The sequence below is a fragment of the Panulirus ornatus genome, chromosome 2, assembly GCF_036320965.1.
Source record: "Panulirus ornatus isolate Po-2019 chromosome 2, ASM3632096v1, whole genome shotgun sequence".
NCBI classification, from domain to species: Eukaryota; Metazoa; Arthropoda; class Malacostraca; order Decapoda; family Palinuridae; genus Panulirus; species Panulirus ornatus.
The window spans coordinates 101119244-101137865 of NC_092225.1; the positions used below are offsets into that span (position 1 = coordinate 101119244).

At 37.8% G+C, this 18622-nt stretch overlaps 1 protein-coding gene across 3 annotated transcripts in view; it reads right to left on the reverse strand.

Annotated features, from left to right (window-relative positions):
* Positions 1-17805, reverse strand: part of l(3)mbt (lethal (3) malignant brain tumor) — a 49331-nt gene extending 31526 nt beyond the window's left edge. Inside the window, exons 1-5 of one of the 3 annotated variants that reach the window (XM_071680759.1) lie at positions 17766-17805; positions 15699-15817; positions 12149-12313; positions 7245-7455; positions 5118-5347 (exon numbers count right to left, since the gene is read on the reverse strand). In XM_071680759.1, the coding sequence (XP_071536860.1) occupies positions 5118-5347; positions 7245-7455; positions 12149-12313; positions 15699-15797 (705 nt within the window). In that variant the 5' untranslated portion in view covers positions 15798-15817; positions 17766-17805. The other 2 variants (XM_071680748.1, XM_071680752.1) reach the window with 2 other exon arrangements.
* Between the last annotated feature and the right edge of the window lie 817 nt (positions 17806-18622).

The window sequence follows — 18622 nt, forward strand, 5'->3', positions numbered from 1 at the left end:
ATGCACTGTTTAAGACTATGGTCTGTTATATAGAAGACTCAAAAAAGCGCAGAATATTCAGGGTCAGTGTGACAAAAAGGAAGATTTTAGATAAAACCAGAGATGGAGCTTGATGAATCAACACAGCAGAATTAGCAGATAAGTGGGTTGCACCAAAATGAACATTAGTAGAACATTAGGAGGACACATAAACTAATGATTTTTGAACTGCAAGACGATCATACTCAAGCCACAGAGGAAAGGGTGGAGAAGGAAGAAATACTGATTAAAAGACTACTAAAGGCTACAAGCATGACAAAAGCATTTTCTAAGATGGACAAAGAGAAATGGTACACAGATTCAAGACATAAGGGGATTACCAGAAGTGATTACATTCAATATGGACTTGTGTATCCACGAAGTACTAAAGCAGGATATGAAACTTGCAAGCAAGAAAGAAGGCAATTTATTACAGCTGAGAGACCATGGGAAGACAGACAAAGAAATAAAGAAAACAGCCAGAGGGCAAAAAAAGGATGACATCAAAAGAGGCTAAAGGGCAGAACAGATTACCAATCCCTCTGATAGGTTAGGAAAATCAAGTGATGTGAATATCAGGCTGAAAGGAATGTATACACATACAAATGGACTGGTGATTAAGAATAGAGTAAGACAAACAAACCTGATACTGTTCGAGTAGTAAAGACAAAACTCACTAAGAGAAAAGGCCTCACCTGTTGTCCAGAAGGATACACAATTGCAAAAGAGAGAGACAACAGGGGGGGAAAAGAGGACCAGAGCACTTAATAAGGGACACCTTTAAGTTTTAGGAAAATACTGGATGATGGCCCAGTCAAATAACACACCTTACGAAAAGTAAATGGTAAGAATTGCATAAAAGTTAATTACTGATAATCATCTAAGGAATTTCAACGAGTCATACCAACTATACAAAGATAATGACGAAGAAACAATCAAGATGACACTTGAAGCAATAAACCTGTCAAACTGGTAAAGTTATAATAGGGGATTTCTTTTATAAACAGGTGAACATAGATTCTCAAGAAGAGACAGAGAGAGCCATGGACACAAGTTCTTCAGAGAATAAACAGAAGTCCTGTACTAGAAGCATGGACACATGATACACCAGTTAGAAAAACTAAAATAATATCTGTTAATACATTTAGTAGAAGCTGTAAGCAACAAACCTACTTTCTACCTTGGGAATAATCTAAGTCATATCTAGAACAGGGGTATGCTGATGGCACATCCACAATAGTACGAAGAAATATCAGCTATCATTAAAAAAAGGGCCCTTGGTCACCTTGGAGCAATACTGTAAGAGAGCTTATTCAACCTTTTCTATAGCACAAACCTTTTAGTCAACCAAACTCATACCCATCCTGGGACAGACATGTCCTAGGTTCAAATCTCTTGGCTAATCACTGACTTCTCTTAGGCTAGACAGTTACTTATTACATCAAGGACAGACAGTTATTCATTACATCAGAACAGTCAATATGGGATGCTGTTTAGAAACAGTCTGCTGACTGGTACGACAGAATCTACAAAATCACAAAGAGGAAAATTTTTGCAGATGATGAAAGCCAAGAACTATCCCGAGATTACAGCATATGATAATGCCAGGTTGCATTTCTGGAATAGAATATCTTACAGTTTTGAAAGGGATATGCTAACCCCATTAACTTATTTATAACAGTTAAGTCAAATATTACCTATCTAAGGATAAAAGGTCACATTTACATATTAACTATCAATGATGGAGGCAGCTGGGTCTAATACTGTTCTGTGGAGGTAAAATTGCCTTCAAAATCATAGGGTATATGTGTGGTATAATTTGAATTACTGGACAGGATACAAGTGCACCAGAGTAATGTCTTTCTAAACCCTTAAATGTTGGTAGAGAAGATGCTCAAGTGAGAAAACAATCATATTTTCTGTTTCCCAGTTTTCAATGAGACAAATGCAAGTAAAAGTAAAGGAAACGTACAACAAGGTAAGCCAACATAAATTATATGACCACAGTACGACTCAGAAGTTAACATATAGAGACTCTGGCAAGGGGTTAGTGAAGAGGGTGAGCCTCTGACAAATTTAATGACATCACTATCCATGAAAGAAAAACATGTGAACATACAAAAACAAATGGTCTAACATAACATTCATGGCCATGAGATAGCCCTAAAGATAATGCTTAATTTTCCTATCATAGGTAGTGGAGTAGGGGGCTCATGGGAGTTTCTTTAGCCTCGAGGCCCTCACCACATGTCATATCACTATTTTTTTTATACTTTGTCGCTGTCTCCCGCGTTTGCGAGGTAGCGCAAGGAAACAGACGAAAGAAATGGCCCAACCCCCCCCCATACACATGTATATACATACGTCCACACACGCAAATATACATACCTACACAGCTTTCCATGGTTTACCCCAGACGCTTCACATGCCTTGATTCAATCCACTGACAGCACGTCAACCCCGGTATACCACATCGCTCCAATTCACTCTATTCCTTGCCCTCCTTTCACCCTCCTGCATGTTCAGGCCCCGATCACACAAAATCTTTTTCACTCCATCTTTCCACCTCCAATTTGGTCTCCCTCTTCTCCTCGTTCCCTCCACCTCCGACACATATATCCTCTTGGTCAATCTTTCCTCACTCATTCTCTCCATGTGCCCAAACCACTTCAAAACACCCTCTTCTGCTCTCTCAACCACGCTCTTTTTATTTCCACTATTTACGCTTCCTATTTACTTACATAAAAAGAATTTACATATATTTCATTTATTCAAATATATATATATTCACAATAAGAATTACTTCTAGACAGTGGTAGCCCCTGGAATAAACCCCTCTGGTAACTGAGAGAGATTTAGCAGCCATACAAGGTCAATATACTGTTGGTTTTTAAAGTAAGCCCAGGAAAACTTATGTAAACATGACCACTCCTGGTGTTTGCTACACATATCACCATACAATGACTCCTGGCATTTAATGGTTAATTAAGCCTTTAGCCAAGAAATCAATTTCTAGTAGCATTCCCAAGGACTGTGCATTCTCCAATCAAATATGAAAATGGTAACTGGTCCTTTTTTACTACTTTTCTATCATGGTATATCCATAAAGTTTCCATAGCTGGCATTTCATTTTCTTAAAAAACAACATGATAACAGGGAAAACAATTATAAATAAAAATCAATATAAAGCATTCATTCCTGATGACTGTAAAATGGCTTTAACTTCAAGTGTAACAGATTTCTTACTCTCTATACCCATGACGATAAACTAATTGTTATGCGAGAAAGAAAATTGGAAGTGCCACATTTACAGGCACCCTTATCAGCCCTGTGTTGCCAGCCCATAAGCACTTGTCCAAAACATAGAACATCATTATTACCTATATCAATTCATGCATTATAAAACATAACACATAACTTTATAGGGTGCAAAAAAAAATAAATAAATAAAAGTCCCAGATTCAAATGGATGCTAAGCCACTCCATGTTGCCAGTTCATGAGTACTCATTAAAAACACTATATATTATCATTGGATATCTTTATCTATGCATCATAATGCAGCACATCTCCATACCATAATAACTATAACTAAGTTAGGGAAAAGCAAAGAAACAAGAATAAACAATGAATGAATCACTTTGTAGGTGACAATGGCAGCATCAGCTGGCGAATGAGTCACTGTTTTGGTTGAGACCTTTTACTTGATGCAGGTATATGGCACTACAGACTGGTTGCTAGTGACATCTATAACTTTTCTTACGGTTTAAGCAATAGTAAACAGGAAAAAATTGTCAATGTATCAATAAAGGGTGGCATGCTATATGATATAAGTCACTGTTGTGTCTGGGTGGTTTAATCTTGGGCATGAGCAGAAAACAAGACTATCTGAGTTCTGGAGGCCATTTTTCTGATCATGGGAATGTTGGCCAACGCATGGGCTGTTCAAATAATTTTTAATATGCCAGTGACTTTCACTGCACATTGTGGAAAGCTTTAGTGATCTGTACGTTGACTTAGATTGATTATCATTGACTGAAAAATCGAACAAAATCTAGACAATTTGCTAAAATAAAAAATCCAGGTTCATTGACATTTAAATCATTTCTGATACAACAAATAAATACTCTAGTGCACTTGCTACCATGCTACATTATACAAGTGTAAGTGGCTATCAGCTACTTAACATCATCATTAGTTCATACCACTGAAGTACTAATACATAAAGTGTAGATGCCTACTGGCAGGCTTCGGCAACATTTCAGATTTAACTAAAATGTACCATGAAGTGTCAACCACTAATTCCTAGCAAATGCACAGGTGTGCAGGCCTTTACACTAATGGATTTTGAACTTGCCAAATAACATACCAAAAATGAAACTTTGGATACACTAAATATTCAAGGTGAGGCATCCTCAGCTTGTTGTTGGGCTCAGAAAAGCAACAAATCATTTACCTTCTACATGAACTGGTATATGTAATCCCATAACAATATCACACAATTCTAATGAAGTTCCACCACTAAAATAGTAAAAAAAAAAAAAAAATCATTTCTTTATTTTGCTTTGTCGCTGTCTCCCGCATTAGCGAGGTAGCGCAAGGAAACAGATGAAAGAATGGCCTAACCCACCCACATACACATGTATATACATACACGTCCACACATGCAAATATACACACCTATACATCTCAATGTATACATATATATACACACAGAGACATATACATATATACACATGTACATTATTCATACTGTCTGCCTTTATTCATTCCCATCGCCACCTCGCCACACATGGAATAACAACCTCATGTGTGCAAGATAGTGCTAGGAAAAGACAACAAAGGCCCCATTCGTTCACACTCAGTCTCTTACTGTCATGTAATAATGCACCGAAACCACAGCTCCCTTTCCACATCCAGGCCCTACAGAACTTTCCATGGTTTACCCTAGACGCTTCACATGCCCTGGTTCAAAAAAAAAAAAGAGGCAAATTCATTTGTGCATCTGAGACATAACACTCAGTCACCCTGATGAAATTCTAATATGATTCAACTTGTAACTTGTAAAAAAAGTTTATATCAGAGACAATAATAGTCATACCTGAGTGATTGGTATTGGCACAAGTCGTGGGGATACCCCTTTACTGCTGGCTGTAGAGGATGTGACAGGAGGTGGAACTTTGGATGTATGAAGAATAACTGGTCCATGAGGCTGAGCACCCTGAGTGGTGGCAGGACGTAATACTGGGGTTGTGGCACCAGAAAGACCACCACTTGACCCCAGGACAGTTATGGTTGTAGCATTTGGAGACATCACTGGCCTAGGAACACCTGGATGTGACAAAACATGACGCATTTATTCAAAATGCTAAAAAAAGGGCTGCTAAATAAAGATAATGTTTGTAAGATGTGGTACTATCTGTCAAAATTATTCATTCCTATTTCTAACAGCTGGATCTGGTAGGTTCATCCTCTGTGAAGATCACGTGCACATATCCTAAAATCTTGTGTATTGTACTAAACAGACAAATGAAAGTCCACATTTTTAATTAAAAGGTGCTTTTCACCTTTTTCACTTTGCACATGAAGTTGATCTGCTAAGTGAGACCACTGTCTCCATTCACATATCCTCCCTGCATAAAATGCTTCCACTACATCTATTTATTCTATTCATTACACTTGATCGCCGTTTCCTGCGTCAGCGAGGTAGCACCAGGAAACAGACGAAGAATGGCCAATCCACCCACATACACATATATATAAAAACATAATATAAACTTGCACATATACATATCTACATATGCACATGTACATACACATAAATATACATGCATACACATGTACACATTCATGCTTGCCTTCATCCATTCCTGGTGCTACCCCATCCCACAGGGAACAGCATTGTTACCCCCTGCTTCAGTGAGGCAGCACCAGGAAAGCTGACAAAAATGGCCACATTCGTTCACACTCCATCTCTAGCTGTCATGTGTAATGCACCGAAACCACAGCTCCCTATCCTTATCCAGGCTCCAAAGACCTTTACATGGTTTACCCAAGACGTTTCACATGCCCTGGTTCAGTCCATTGACAGCATCTTGACCCCAGTATACCACATCATACCAATTCACTCTATTCCTTGCACGCCTCTTACCCTCCTGTACGTTCAGGCCCCGATCACTCAAAATCTTTTCACTCAATCCTTCCACCTCCAATTTGGTCTCTCTCTTCAGTTGTAATGTTACTAGTTCTATCAATTACCTCTTTGCATCTATCCATTTCTTGTGCAGTCAACCTCTCACTCTTATACCTTTTACCACACAGAACTACAGTACTGACTGTATAGCTCCTTGATTAACTCACTGTCTGCCATGAGCTCTACATGACCAAACCATCCTTGAAATCTTTCATCCAGGTACCCTTCTGTTCATTTACTCATATCATATATCCTTCCCACACCTTCACTTTTATTTTTTCTTTTCACAGTAGCAAACATGGTGCAGGGAATTGCATATCCCAATCATGATATCACATGAAAAATAGTTAACAGGCATAAGAAAGAGAAAACAAGAAAGGATAATCAGAGCTTCTCTGGTGTTTGTAGACCCACCCATCAAAGGTGGAAAAGTTAGCTGGTCATGCACATGGGGGATGAGACACATGCGAGCAGCTCAAAAGAGAAGAGACTGAAATAGTATCCACAGAACTGACAAAGGGAAGCAACATAGCCACAGATGGAAACACCAGGTGCCATTGGCATATGCAGTGAGCACTATGCATTAGCCCATCTAATGGCAAAATCTCATCATAAGTACCCATTAATACTCTTTTATCTCCTCTCCACCTCTAGCACACAGTCGGGTCTTTCTGTGCTTATTCTTACCATAAGTCCAAACCTTTTCAGGACATCCTGTTCATTCCTCTCATTTTTTCGTACTACTACCATTTCCCGCATTAGCAAGGTAGCGCTAAGAACAGAGGACTGGACCTTTGAGGGAATATCCTCACCTGGCCCCCTTCTCTGTTCCTTCTTTTGGAAAATTAAAAAAAAAAAAAAAACGAGAGGGGAGGATTTCCAGCCCCCCCGCTTCCCTGATTCACACTATAAATGCATATAACCATTCTTTCCTGAAAACGTGTTCTTCCCAAAACTGCACTTAAAATAATACCATGAAACAACAAAATTATAAAAGATTATAAAGGAATGAAGACAAATATAAACAAACTTTACCAGATGAAACAACGACATTAGTAGAATGAGTCTTTCGAACAACAGATGCTGCACCTCCTGGTTTGGATGCAATTGTTGTCACTGGAGATGCAATAACAGGTCTGGGACTGGTCACTGTTACAGCTGTCACTACTGCAGACCGAGAAGATGGCATACTTACAGCTGTAGCCACAACTGGACGAGTTGCTGCCATTGTGACAACAGCAGTTCCCTGTAATTATGATTCCCAATTAAGTAATCAATAAAATAAGCCAATAAAGCAAATCAACTATATCAGAAAGTTGTCACTAAAAACCGCACAAAATCTTCATAAGTCAGAAATGACAAATATGGGTAATTTCCTTAAAATTAGCCCCTCTTACCAAGGATAAATCAACATCCAAATAACACAAATTTCACAGGTATAAATTACATTTACCTAAAGTCAAAAATAATGACTAATACCCTCAATTCAACAGTACATGAAGGAGATCTGCAGTGATGCAATACATAATATAAGATTAAAGCAAAATATTGAAGTGTGGAGGTGAATCACCTGTAAAATTGATATGCATGTGTCTGGGAAAAGTGCGAGGCTACTATATGACTGGCCAGGAGCAGTAACAGTGCCTTTGTACATACAAAAGGGGGTAAGGATGAGTTTACACACTATAAAAGAGCCAGTTCACTTAAAAACAAAAATGTATAGGAGAATTACTGTATAGAGATGAAAATAAGAAAGGTAGGAAAAAGTAGAGCAGGGGGACTTTGGGAAAGATAAATATTCACACTCCACATTATTCCTTGCATGGCCCAGTTATGTGCAGTGCAATACTTGTTATCTAGGCCTGAAAAATCCCTTTAACTGTAACTGTGTGGCATCTTTTTGTTCCTGAACATTTCTAGTCTGAATGTAAATGCTATCCATTAAATTTCTTGCTTTGACTGTAATTGTACGATCTGTTATCTTATTCCTAGACAATCATTTTCATTGCAATTGCATGATCTGTTATGTAGTTCCGGCATATTTCTTGTGTGAATTGTAGTTGTATGGCCTGTTCTAGTTAAGTATAATTCTTGATCAGAATGTAATTCTATGTTATCTTACTCCTGTGTAAATTTCTAATTCTGAGTGCAATTGAATAACTGTTCAGATTGTATCACTGCTAAATTGCTTCAGTAAATTTCTGATTCTGAGTGTAATTATAGAATTCTTATCTATCTAAATCTCTGATGCCCATTCCCTCCTGGAAGTCCTTCAAAGAGAGGGCAAAGTCAAAGGAGTCTCCAAAACTGGTCAACTCCAGTGTTGCTTCTTAGCCTTCAGTGTCTCACCCTTAACAGGCCAAAGGCAGAGGGCAATTCTAGTGCAGTAATCTGTTTTCATACACTACCTGTATATTAATGTACAATGTATCATTACAAAGGAATCAATAAAAAAAATAAAGAATATGATCAAAATATTCTCTGTGAAGGTTGAAAATAGAAAAGTATATAGCTAAAAGAAAAGTAAGAAAGGTTTGGGAAAGATAGATGTGTTGATCATATTGTATCCGTGATGATGGTTGCTAAAATGTATACAGAATAAGAAATGTATATGCACCATTAATGACTCCGGATGATACATATGATGGAGTATATGAGAATACATTGTGGAAAGTACCATACTAAAAATCTGTACTCTACAAGGAAAACTAGTGAATACATAATCATTCTACAAAAATTTGAAAGCATGTGTTTCTGGAAATGGATGATTAGTTACGTTCTGAAATAAGCAAATAAGTGTGAGAGAGATGAAAGCAAGAAAAAGAAAAGAAGGAACAAAGCTTGTGTTGGATAATAAGCTCAAGTCACTGTTGACTAGCTTATTTGCAAACAATTCATTGCTGCTAGAAACTAATAAGTTACAGAAGGCAGTGAAGACTTTATACAAAGAAAAGAATAAAGTTGATGGTAAATGCACATAAATTAAGGTGAGGGTTTCTGAAAAGAGGTTAGGGTAGTGGCAGACTCTGCAATCACATACAGAGCTGAAGTTCAAGGTTAAGATGGATGATGAGTTACTATTAAGTGGCTGCAAGAATTTAAGTATTTGGGTTCAATACCATGTCAACAAAAATCAATGGAAGGAAAAATAATGAGATACAAAGAAAAAAAGCTGTTTTAGAGAAGAAAAAAGAATAGGAAATAATTTGACCAATAAGCAGCGTGCTTTCAATGCAAACATTGACAAAGCTTTCACCACTTTTACCCACCAGGAATCAGGTCCAAATGATAATCCTAAATGGGACAAGGGATTACTGAATGGTTACTTAAGTTATTCCATTATACACATTGTTCATGGTGAAGTGCCTGAGAATTGCTAGAGTGCATATATAGTTTCCTTGTATAAAGGCAAGGGGACAGAAGTGAATTGTTAAAATGTAAAGGTATACGTCTGTTGAGTACACAGAATAAGGATTATAGGAGAGTGGTGACAAGGGATTACTAAATGGTTATTTAGGCTATTCAAGCATACACAATGTTCATTGTGAAGTGCTTGAGAACTGCTAGAGTGCATATGTAGTTTCCTTGTATAAAGGCAAGGGGACAAAAGTGAATTGTTAAAATGTAAAGGTATAAGTCTATTGAGTACACAGAATAAGGGTTATAGGATAGTGGTGACTGAGAGGGTGGTAATGTGCACAGAGGATGATTAGGGAAGAGAACATAGTTTCAAGAGAGGTAGGTATAAAGACCAGGTGTATGCTTTGAAAATGTGTTAGAAAAATACTTGGAGAAAGCATACGAGTGTGTTGACAGAGATGCATTAAGGAAGGTGCTATGGATAATGAGAATATATATAAAGTTACAACATACATTGTGGAAATTTCACTGGGAAAGTAAGGCAAGTGCGCAAGTACAAAAGAGGATGAGTGGTTCCCAATGAAGGTGGGTCTGACTCAAGGATGTGTAATATCACTCTGGCTATAAGATTTGTCTTTAGACTGGGTAGTAAAGTATGGAAATGTAAGTCTTGGAGCAAGGGGCACATCTGCAGTACACTGAAGGTTGGAAGGCACATAAGGTGAATCTATTAGTATTTGCAGATGAAACAGGTCAGGTGGTAAACTGAAGTAAATGTGAATAAAAGTATGGAAATAACATGAAGCTGGGAGGGAAGATGAGACATGATAGTTTAAGCGTGAGTTTATATATGGAGGGCCTGGAGGATGCAGAGTACTTTTAGGTACTTGAATTCAAAGCGGAGAGAGCAGCTGAAGGAACCATGGGGTCTGAAGTGAGTCACATGGCAGAGAGGGTTAAGGTCCTGAGTGTGTTATGGAGTTTGCAGAAGGATAGGGAAATATCTGTAAGAGCAATCATGAGTAAGTTCAAAAACATGTCAGTTGCAACAGTTTTTTTTTACTGGATACAAGTCTTGAGTACTGAATGCAACAGAGAGAATTATATGTTTAAGGATGACATGTGGCATGGGATGGGTTGATCACGTATGGAAAATGACACTGTTAGAGAGAAACGTGGTAGTGAGTATAGTGTGACTGACAAGCCTAACTAAGGAATGCTGAAAGTTTGGTCATGTGGAAAGGATGAGCGACAAAGAGGATATATGTCAGAAGTGGAGAGAAGAAGGGTGGAGTACCTACCTAATTATAGCAAGATTTAGCCTGAGACAGGGGTAACAAGTGGTACTTACCTCCTTGGAAAGACCAAATTGGAAATGGAATCATAGAGCAAAGGAGACTTTGGGTTATTGGGGCTTGAACAATCAGGAATGCAAGAGGTATGCTCTGGACAGAATGTTTTGGTGTGATGTGGTATATGAAAGGTGGCTTGCCTTTATGTGCTAAACTAAGGCACATGGAATGATCAAGGTAAACTCTGGCTATAAATGGCTCTGGTTTTGGTACTTTATACATGACAACTTGAGACTGAATGTGTGCAGGTGTGGCCACTGTTTGTTTGTTACTAACACTACGTTGCTCAAATGGAAAGACAATTACATTTAAAAAAAATAAGTACTTATCTTTATTACACATAGAAAGAGTGCAAGCAACAGCAATGGATTTCCTACTACTAGAAGTAGGATCAGTAGGTAAAAAGATAAATGAACATGTAAGAATAAGGCATGGAACAGTGACAGAAAAAGTTGTGAAAGTGAACATATGGCCAATAAGATGGTATAGGTTTAAGGAAAGCTCAATCTTATAATAATGAGGGAAGGAAACCAAGAAAGAGGTGGAAGGACACACTTGAGGAAGTGTATGGCTGAGAGGGGTGCCTGCCTAAGAGGGTTATTCAGACTGTGCAAGGAAGGGGATGCATGGAGAAGCCTTTGCATGGGTTACCCTCTTGGATTATGGAAGCTGGCATTATCAACATTAAAATAATTAAGCATACCATATTCCATGAGTGTATTAAGTTAAAATTCTCCAAAACATAAGAAACATATAAGGTAGGTCACATAGTACATGTTAATTAAGGACACCTTACCCAATCCATACTTTTACATCACAAGATCATTTGCTTACAAAGAAGTCTAAGTAGACACATCAAAATCTTACCTAAACTTTCCCACATGACAAAGATCATTTTTTTTTCTCATAAAATATACTGATGGTACTGTCAAGCATCATACATCACAATTCCTAATTATCAGCCAAATCACTGAAATTCCTCTCAGATCATTTCTTACGACAGCTTGACATATATATTTTGTTAGTGTCTCACAGTAAAATGTACTACACTTCTCAAATAGTGGTAACAGAAATTTACATGAATTAAAAATGCTGGAGCAAAAATTAAGAGGATACATATGCTATATAATATGCAGGGTTCATGCATCATATTCTTCCTTCATGAGTTACCCTACAGATACTAAAGGACATGCAACACAATGATTCATAACTCATATAATCACTTGCCTGGCTTCGGGGATTTGGTACTGATACAGTGGCACGGTTAGGTCTTGAACCAGACCCCAACACAGATATGGAGTTAAGTTTGGCGGTGAGAGGGATAAAGTGAGCTGGTCCAGCTGTCCCTCGACCGCCAACCAAGGTTGCCACTCGTCCAGTTCCATCACCGGTCTGAAGTATTAAACTGTTTACTTTTCATGTCTGTCTGTCTATTCATGTATCAAAATGTTTATCTACCTCTATCTATTCAGCTACAGATCCTTCACCCTAATTTCATCTCCATAAACAGGGTGGAACAGGAACAAAAGTCTTAAATCAAATAATGAAATGAAAATAACTAATATAAACTGTTAAATATACAAGCTTGCTGATCACAAGTATCAAGGAAATATCTTCTGTACATGCTTTCCTCTCCCACCTTAGCAAGGCAGTATCAGAAGCCCACCCTTTGGGGAGAAATCTTCGTCATTCTTCCCTAACCATCTCCACTTCCAGAAAGTGACACTACAAGAAAGGAGAATTTCCAGCTCCCTGCCCCCATTCCCCTGGCTCATCCTCTACAACATACAGATGTGTGGGTAACATCCCTTCTACCCTATCACCAGTCAGCTGACAAAAGGGAGTATCGTCTTGTTCAGGGACTTCTCACTCAAAAGACCATATTTCCCTGCTCCTGATTATCAGCCTCTAAGTTGCAAGAGCCCCATATGAGTTCCTTATTTTATATATGAAAATATCATACATATACCATTATCCCAGAATGTTACCAAACTCAGCCAGCATGAAGTTACACTTCGAGGGAAAAGTGAGGTTGTCCCACCCAGAGTACAGTCTCATCAAAGATTTCACAACAAAGAATTCCACATTTCCCTACTACTGGAAGTAGCACAGCCTTGGGCTGTAGGAGTCTCTGAAAAGAAGTCTTGGTTAACACCAGGACTCTTCTTTATGAAAAAAAAATCCATGTACAATTACTAATAAAATAAATAAATATTACCTAAGGGCCTCTTTCTCAGAAGGAGGCCTGGTGTTATCTAGGGCATGCTTCCTGAGGCTCCTACAGCTCAAAGTGGTGCTACTTCCAGCAGCAAGGAAATGTGGGCTCCTATGAAGTTAGAAGTTCTTTAACAAAACAGCACTCCCAATGACACAACATTATCAAAAGTGACTTTTCATTCACAGTAAACCTTATGCAGGAAGAGGCCAGTAACACCTAATAATGATATTATCTATCTATAATTTTTTTTTTTTTTTTTTTTTTTTCAAAAGAAGGAACAGAGAATTGGGCCAGGTGAGGGTAGTCCCTCAAAGGCCCAGTCATCTGTTCTTAACGCTACCTCGCTAATTCGGGAAATGGCGAATAGTTTGAAAGAAAAAAAAGAAAAATTACCCTAGGACCAATTTCTAAGAAAAAGAGTCCTGGTGTTATCCATGACCTTTCTAAAGGCTCTTGCATACCAAAGCTGTATCATTTCCAGTAGCAGGGAAATGTAGAATCCCTTGGAGTGAGTTCTTTGAGGAGACTGTACTCCCAGTGATACAGCCTAGCTAAACTCACTTTTCAATCACTGTGTAACCTCCTGCAAGTGAATCCTGGTAACACACACACACACACACACACACACACACACACACACACACACACACATACATTTCTTTTTTTCCCTTAATTCTTGTTCTACACTTTCCACATTAATGAGGCAGTGTCAGGAACAAATGAAGAAAAGGCCTCATTTGCTCTCATTCATTCTCTAGCTGACATGTGTAATGAAACAAAACCACAGCCACTACCATCCCCACAGACACTTCTGTGGTCTCCCCAAATTACTTTACATACCCTGGTTCAGTCAAATGACAGAATGCTGCCCTCAGTATAATATGTCACTGCAGTTCACTCCATCCCAGGTACACTTTTCACCCTCCTGCATGCTCAAGCCCTAACCACTCAAAATCTTTTGTACTCCACCCAACCACCCCAGTTTGGTCCTCCCTTCCTATCCCCTCCATTCTGACATATATCTCCTCTTGGTCAACCTCTCCCCAATCATTCTCTCCATATGTCCAAACCTTCTCAGCACACCCTCTTTGGTTTTCTCAACTATTCTCTTCATATAACCATGCTTCTCTCTTACCCTTTTATCATTTACTCAATCAACCCTCCTAACACCACATATTATCCTCAAACATTAAATTTCCAACATATCAACCCTCCTCCACCCATTCTCATCTACAGCCAATGCTTCACATACATACATGTATGGGTATTCTTCCTTCCCTATCCTAGTGCATCTTAATAAATATCTGAAGTTCCAAGTACAACTGAATATGATTAAGACACTCGCAAGATCAAGGAATATCTTGATCACTTTCCAGTACCTTCAACAAACATGCATACTTGATTTTCTCAAACACTGTTCTCAAGCTGCAACAAAAATCAAAATGTTTTCAAAGATTAAAGAGGACCTTAGAGTCCTATGCTTTTATTTATGAATGTCTCACCTCTTTTCCATGATCAAATGAGTTACAATGGCCATGAATTCCTTTCCAAATTCATTACATTCACTTGTAAGACACTACGAGATGTACATGTGCACGGCAGTTTCTTTATTTATTCAAAAAATGTGTTTCAAGATCAAAATTTCTATCAAATATTCTAATCCTTTTGAACATAATTAATGAGTTACAGAATTAACATTGTCCACAAACATATTTTACGATAAATCATGCCAGCTAGTTCAGTATGATAAGATAAAGAAACTTAGTTTCATTCTCCTAACATTATATAATCAACACAGGAAAAGAATTGTCTGATATATACAGCAGACCTCTTACACAAAGGAAAGAATACAAGGATAATGGAAACACAAAAATCAAACATGGCAATATCTTAAAGGATTATGTGAAGCTTGACTCTGTATAGAAGGCTACTGATTAAGGCTTGTAGCAAGAATATATTACTGTAAAGAATGATCAGTTTTAGAATCAAGTATGCACAATAAACCCCACTGCTACAACACCATTAATCATTAAGGAATCTTCAACAAGATATATAAATGTTGCTCTTTAGAATGAATTTTTTCATGTGCTGATAGATTTAGTTACAAGCTTAATGATATTTCAGATGTTAACCTGCTGCAAACACAAAATAATCATAAGTAAAAAGACAAAGCATTCCATCTATTTAGCTTATGACTATTAAACAATTTTCTTTTTCATTGTAAGGCACGTTTACTACCTTATGAACATGCATCAGTAACTGGATGTGTACTATTTCTTAAAACACAAAAAATATAGAGATCACCATACAATACAAACTGTCATTTAATGGAATAGCCTACTTATCAAGATTCAGCGTTTTTTATTAGTAGAGTAGAGCCATACCATTTCAATGTCAAGAAATATATTTCAGTTCAACATCTGATGGACCTGCATATCAATATCACATCACTTTTCAAACCTCATATGGCAAAACTTCAACAATGAAACACCACTTGGGTGACTTGAGTGAAAATATCTTCACAAAATCATAAAAAATCAAAATCTTCACATGACTTACCCTATCCTGCTGGAGTTGTAAGTAAAGAAACTTTTGTGGTTCCTTGTTTTTACTCTCAACTTTAGTTGGAGCCTTCTCGGGCACTGGTTGGTCAGCCATTACAGCTGCTGCATCCCCTACTGAAAACAATAAATTCTGTTACAAGGTTGTAGGATCCAAACAAAAAAATCTGAAACTCACTATGCCAAACTAATACATGGAGATCAGTTCCATTGTGAAGACCAGAAAATGATACTGGTGAGACGAAATCTATGCTAAAGTTTGATAATCATACTTTGTATTTAAGTTTCTCTTGTGCAGATCTATCTCCTATCAAACTAATCAGGCTTTGATTAATAAAATAATCAATATTTCACAAATGCCGTCTCTAATACTGCTAAACACTGCTTGTAAGTCGTAATGAAAACAAAAGTAAATCTGAGGTATGCCTTGTGGCTCAATCTTCAACACTATATATATATACATTATATTAGTGAGGAATGGTCATCCAGGATTCTTAAGAAATACAACAGACTCATTCCCATGTAACTTTATATCCAATATTGTATGACTATCATCATCATACTAACTTCATGAGGTGCTTATCAAATACAAAAAGTAATCACAACATTAATAAAAACAATATAATGAATTTTAAAGCAAGATAATTCTTATACACTAAATTTCCTGCATCTCAGAAGACACATAACACTACCAAATTTTGCAGTGCACCAAATGAAGACAAATAATTCATACTTATAAAACCTTTAAATCAATATCATTATAGGAATAGCCATGTTCCACAGGATATACTCATCCAAGCACCTCAAGAGGAAATTCAATCATATATAACCTGACACTCATAAAGTCTGATTTATAACTTTTCCAAGACATACTTTGGTTTCAACATGATGCAAGTGGATCTCCACTCAAAATACTTTACTAATTTGGCTGAAATGTTTTCAGTAACAGTGAAATTTATATATGAAAATGAGAAGCCTTTCTGTAAAACATTTACAAATTATTATGCCCAACATGTAAATCACAGAACAAAGTTACAAACTCTCTCAACAGCCATCAAAATTTGTAACACTATAACATTTGGAATGTAAATTATGATGAGAATTTAAGGGAAATTTTGAGTAAGAAATTCTAGTACATTGTCCTACAAACATTTTCCACTATAATCTTTTCTCTCATCCATAGAATCATGGTATTTTCTCGAATTACCATCAAAATCTACTTAGAGAACAAACGTACTCAAGTGAACACTAATACCAAGTTACTAACTTGACAGGTCAAGTTCCTGAAGTTAGTACAGAAGAGCAATCATTACTATCCAGTATTATATCACAAGCCATCTAGAAGCTGCGAAATAATGTATATTTACAAATCCCTTACACCAGCTGGACATAGTAAGATAATGAACATCCGGACATTTAATCTTTAAAAACATCAAAATATTGATAAGGGCCGACCCGTCCGGAGTTAGGTCACAGTGTGTTAGTCGGGGACATTATTTAAAGAATAATAAGGGCATACGTGAAATGATAATGAAGAATGGCGTGTGATATGTGTTGGGAAGACTATATAACTGTTTATTTCATTAATGACACGGCAGGAGACTGCCAGTCGGCCAGGACAGAAGTGAGGCTCTTAGACTGCCTACATCCCAGCCAAGAGTCTAGCCCTCTACTCTCTTTTGCCAAAATTTTCGAGAATTGCGCCCAGCTCCCGCGATTCATTTTATACCAATCGATACAATGACATTCAGAGATATAACTGGTATCAACTTATTGGGATCCGCCTCAATTATAGTGTCATTTGGGACGTTAATCGTTCCTCAGAACTCATAGTGCCCGCTCCTGCTGCTCACATTCTGGAGCATCAGCTGATCACAGCGCCAAGGGCTCCCGGACGTGCAAGGCTCACATTTCACATAAGAACAAGATGGAAACACACTCGATGGCTGGTATAGCCGTCCCTTACGTTCAGACACAAGCTGCCCTCCCCAAAACAAGTCAGAAACAAACATAACAAGTCGCCCCTGTTGAGTTCTGGGTGAAACAACAGCGAGCGGACGCCTACCTCACTCTCCTCCGAGTCACCGTACGAAATTAGGGAGGCAAACAGAACAGCCACAACGAACAGCCCTCGCGCCACCCCGAAAGCTGTTCATTTAACTCGTTATAATCGTTCCAGAGAGTTTCCATGACATTTGGAATTATATTTCTTTCTGCATTATACCCACGGTTTAACGTACAGATGATTTACTAACTTTATATTGACCTGTTTGAGTTAGTTGAGACAATTACTCTGACTCCGTGTACCAACCTTGCCTCGCGAGAGAATGGCGGGTTTGGCTGATATGTTTAGCCAGGGCCACATACATTCCTTGCATATTCGCATTATGTCCATCTCTGTATCACATGTAAACCATGTTTCAATGCATTCGAGCCTTATTTTCAAACTGAAGTTCTTAGGATAAGTTTTAGACCTATTGGATAAGAAATAAGACCTATAATCATAACGGGTAAGACATTGACCGTCTTACTGGATCTATTCTTCTGTTTCATATTATGACCATCTTCTTGGCCCTTGATATTACCTTAAGCTCTCTTGGCTGGCCAGTTTCTTCTCCACAGACAATGAAAACATTTCTCGAATCTACTTTGTCAAGTCCTCATACGCAAGCTCAAAACACAATTGATTGTGTTCCATTCCAGATATTTTCCGTCATAATCAAAGGAAATCAGAAGTGATGATGTTCATGGTACGAATGTGAGATAGTTATGAGTCATACATCTCCATGAATGAGAAGATTCCTACAAGACGTGTTCAGAAATGTGCTTTCCATAATCTCTGATAAATGAAAACGCTAGAGATGAGAAGCAGACATGTTCAAGGAAAAATTCTTCTATCAAAAATAGCTTATTCAACCTCTG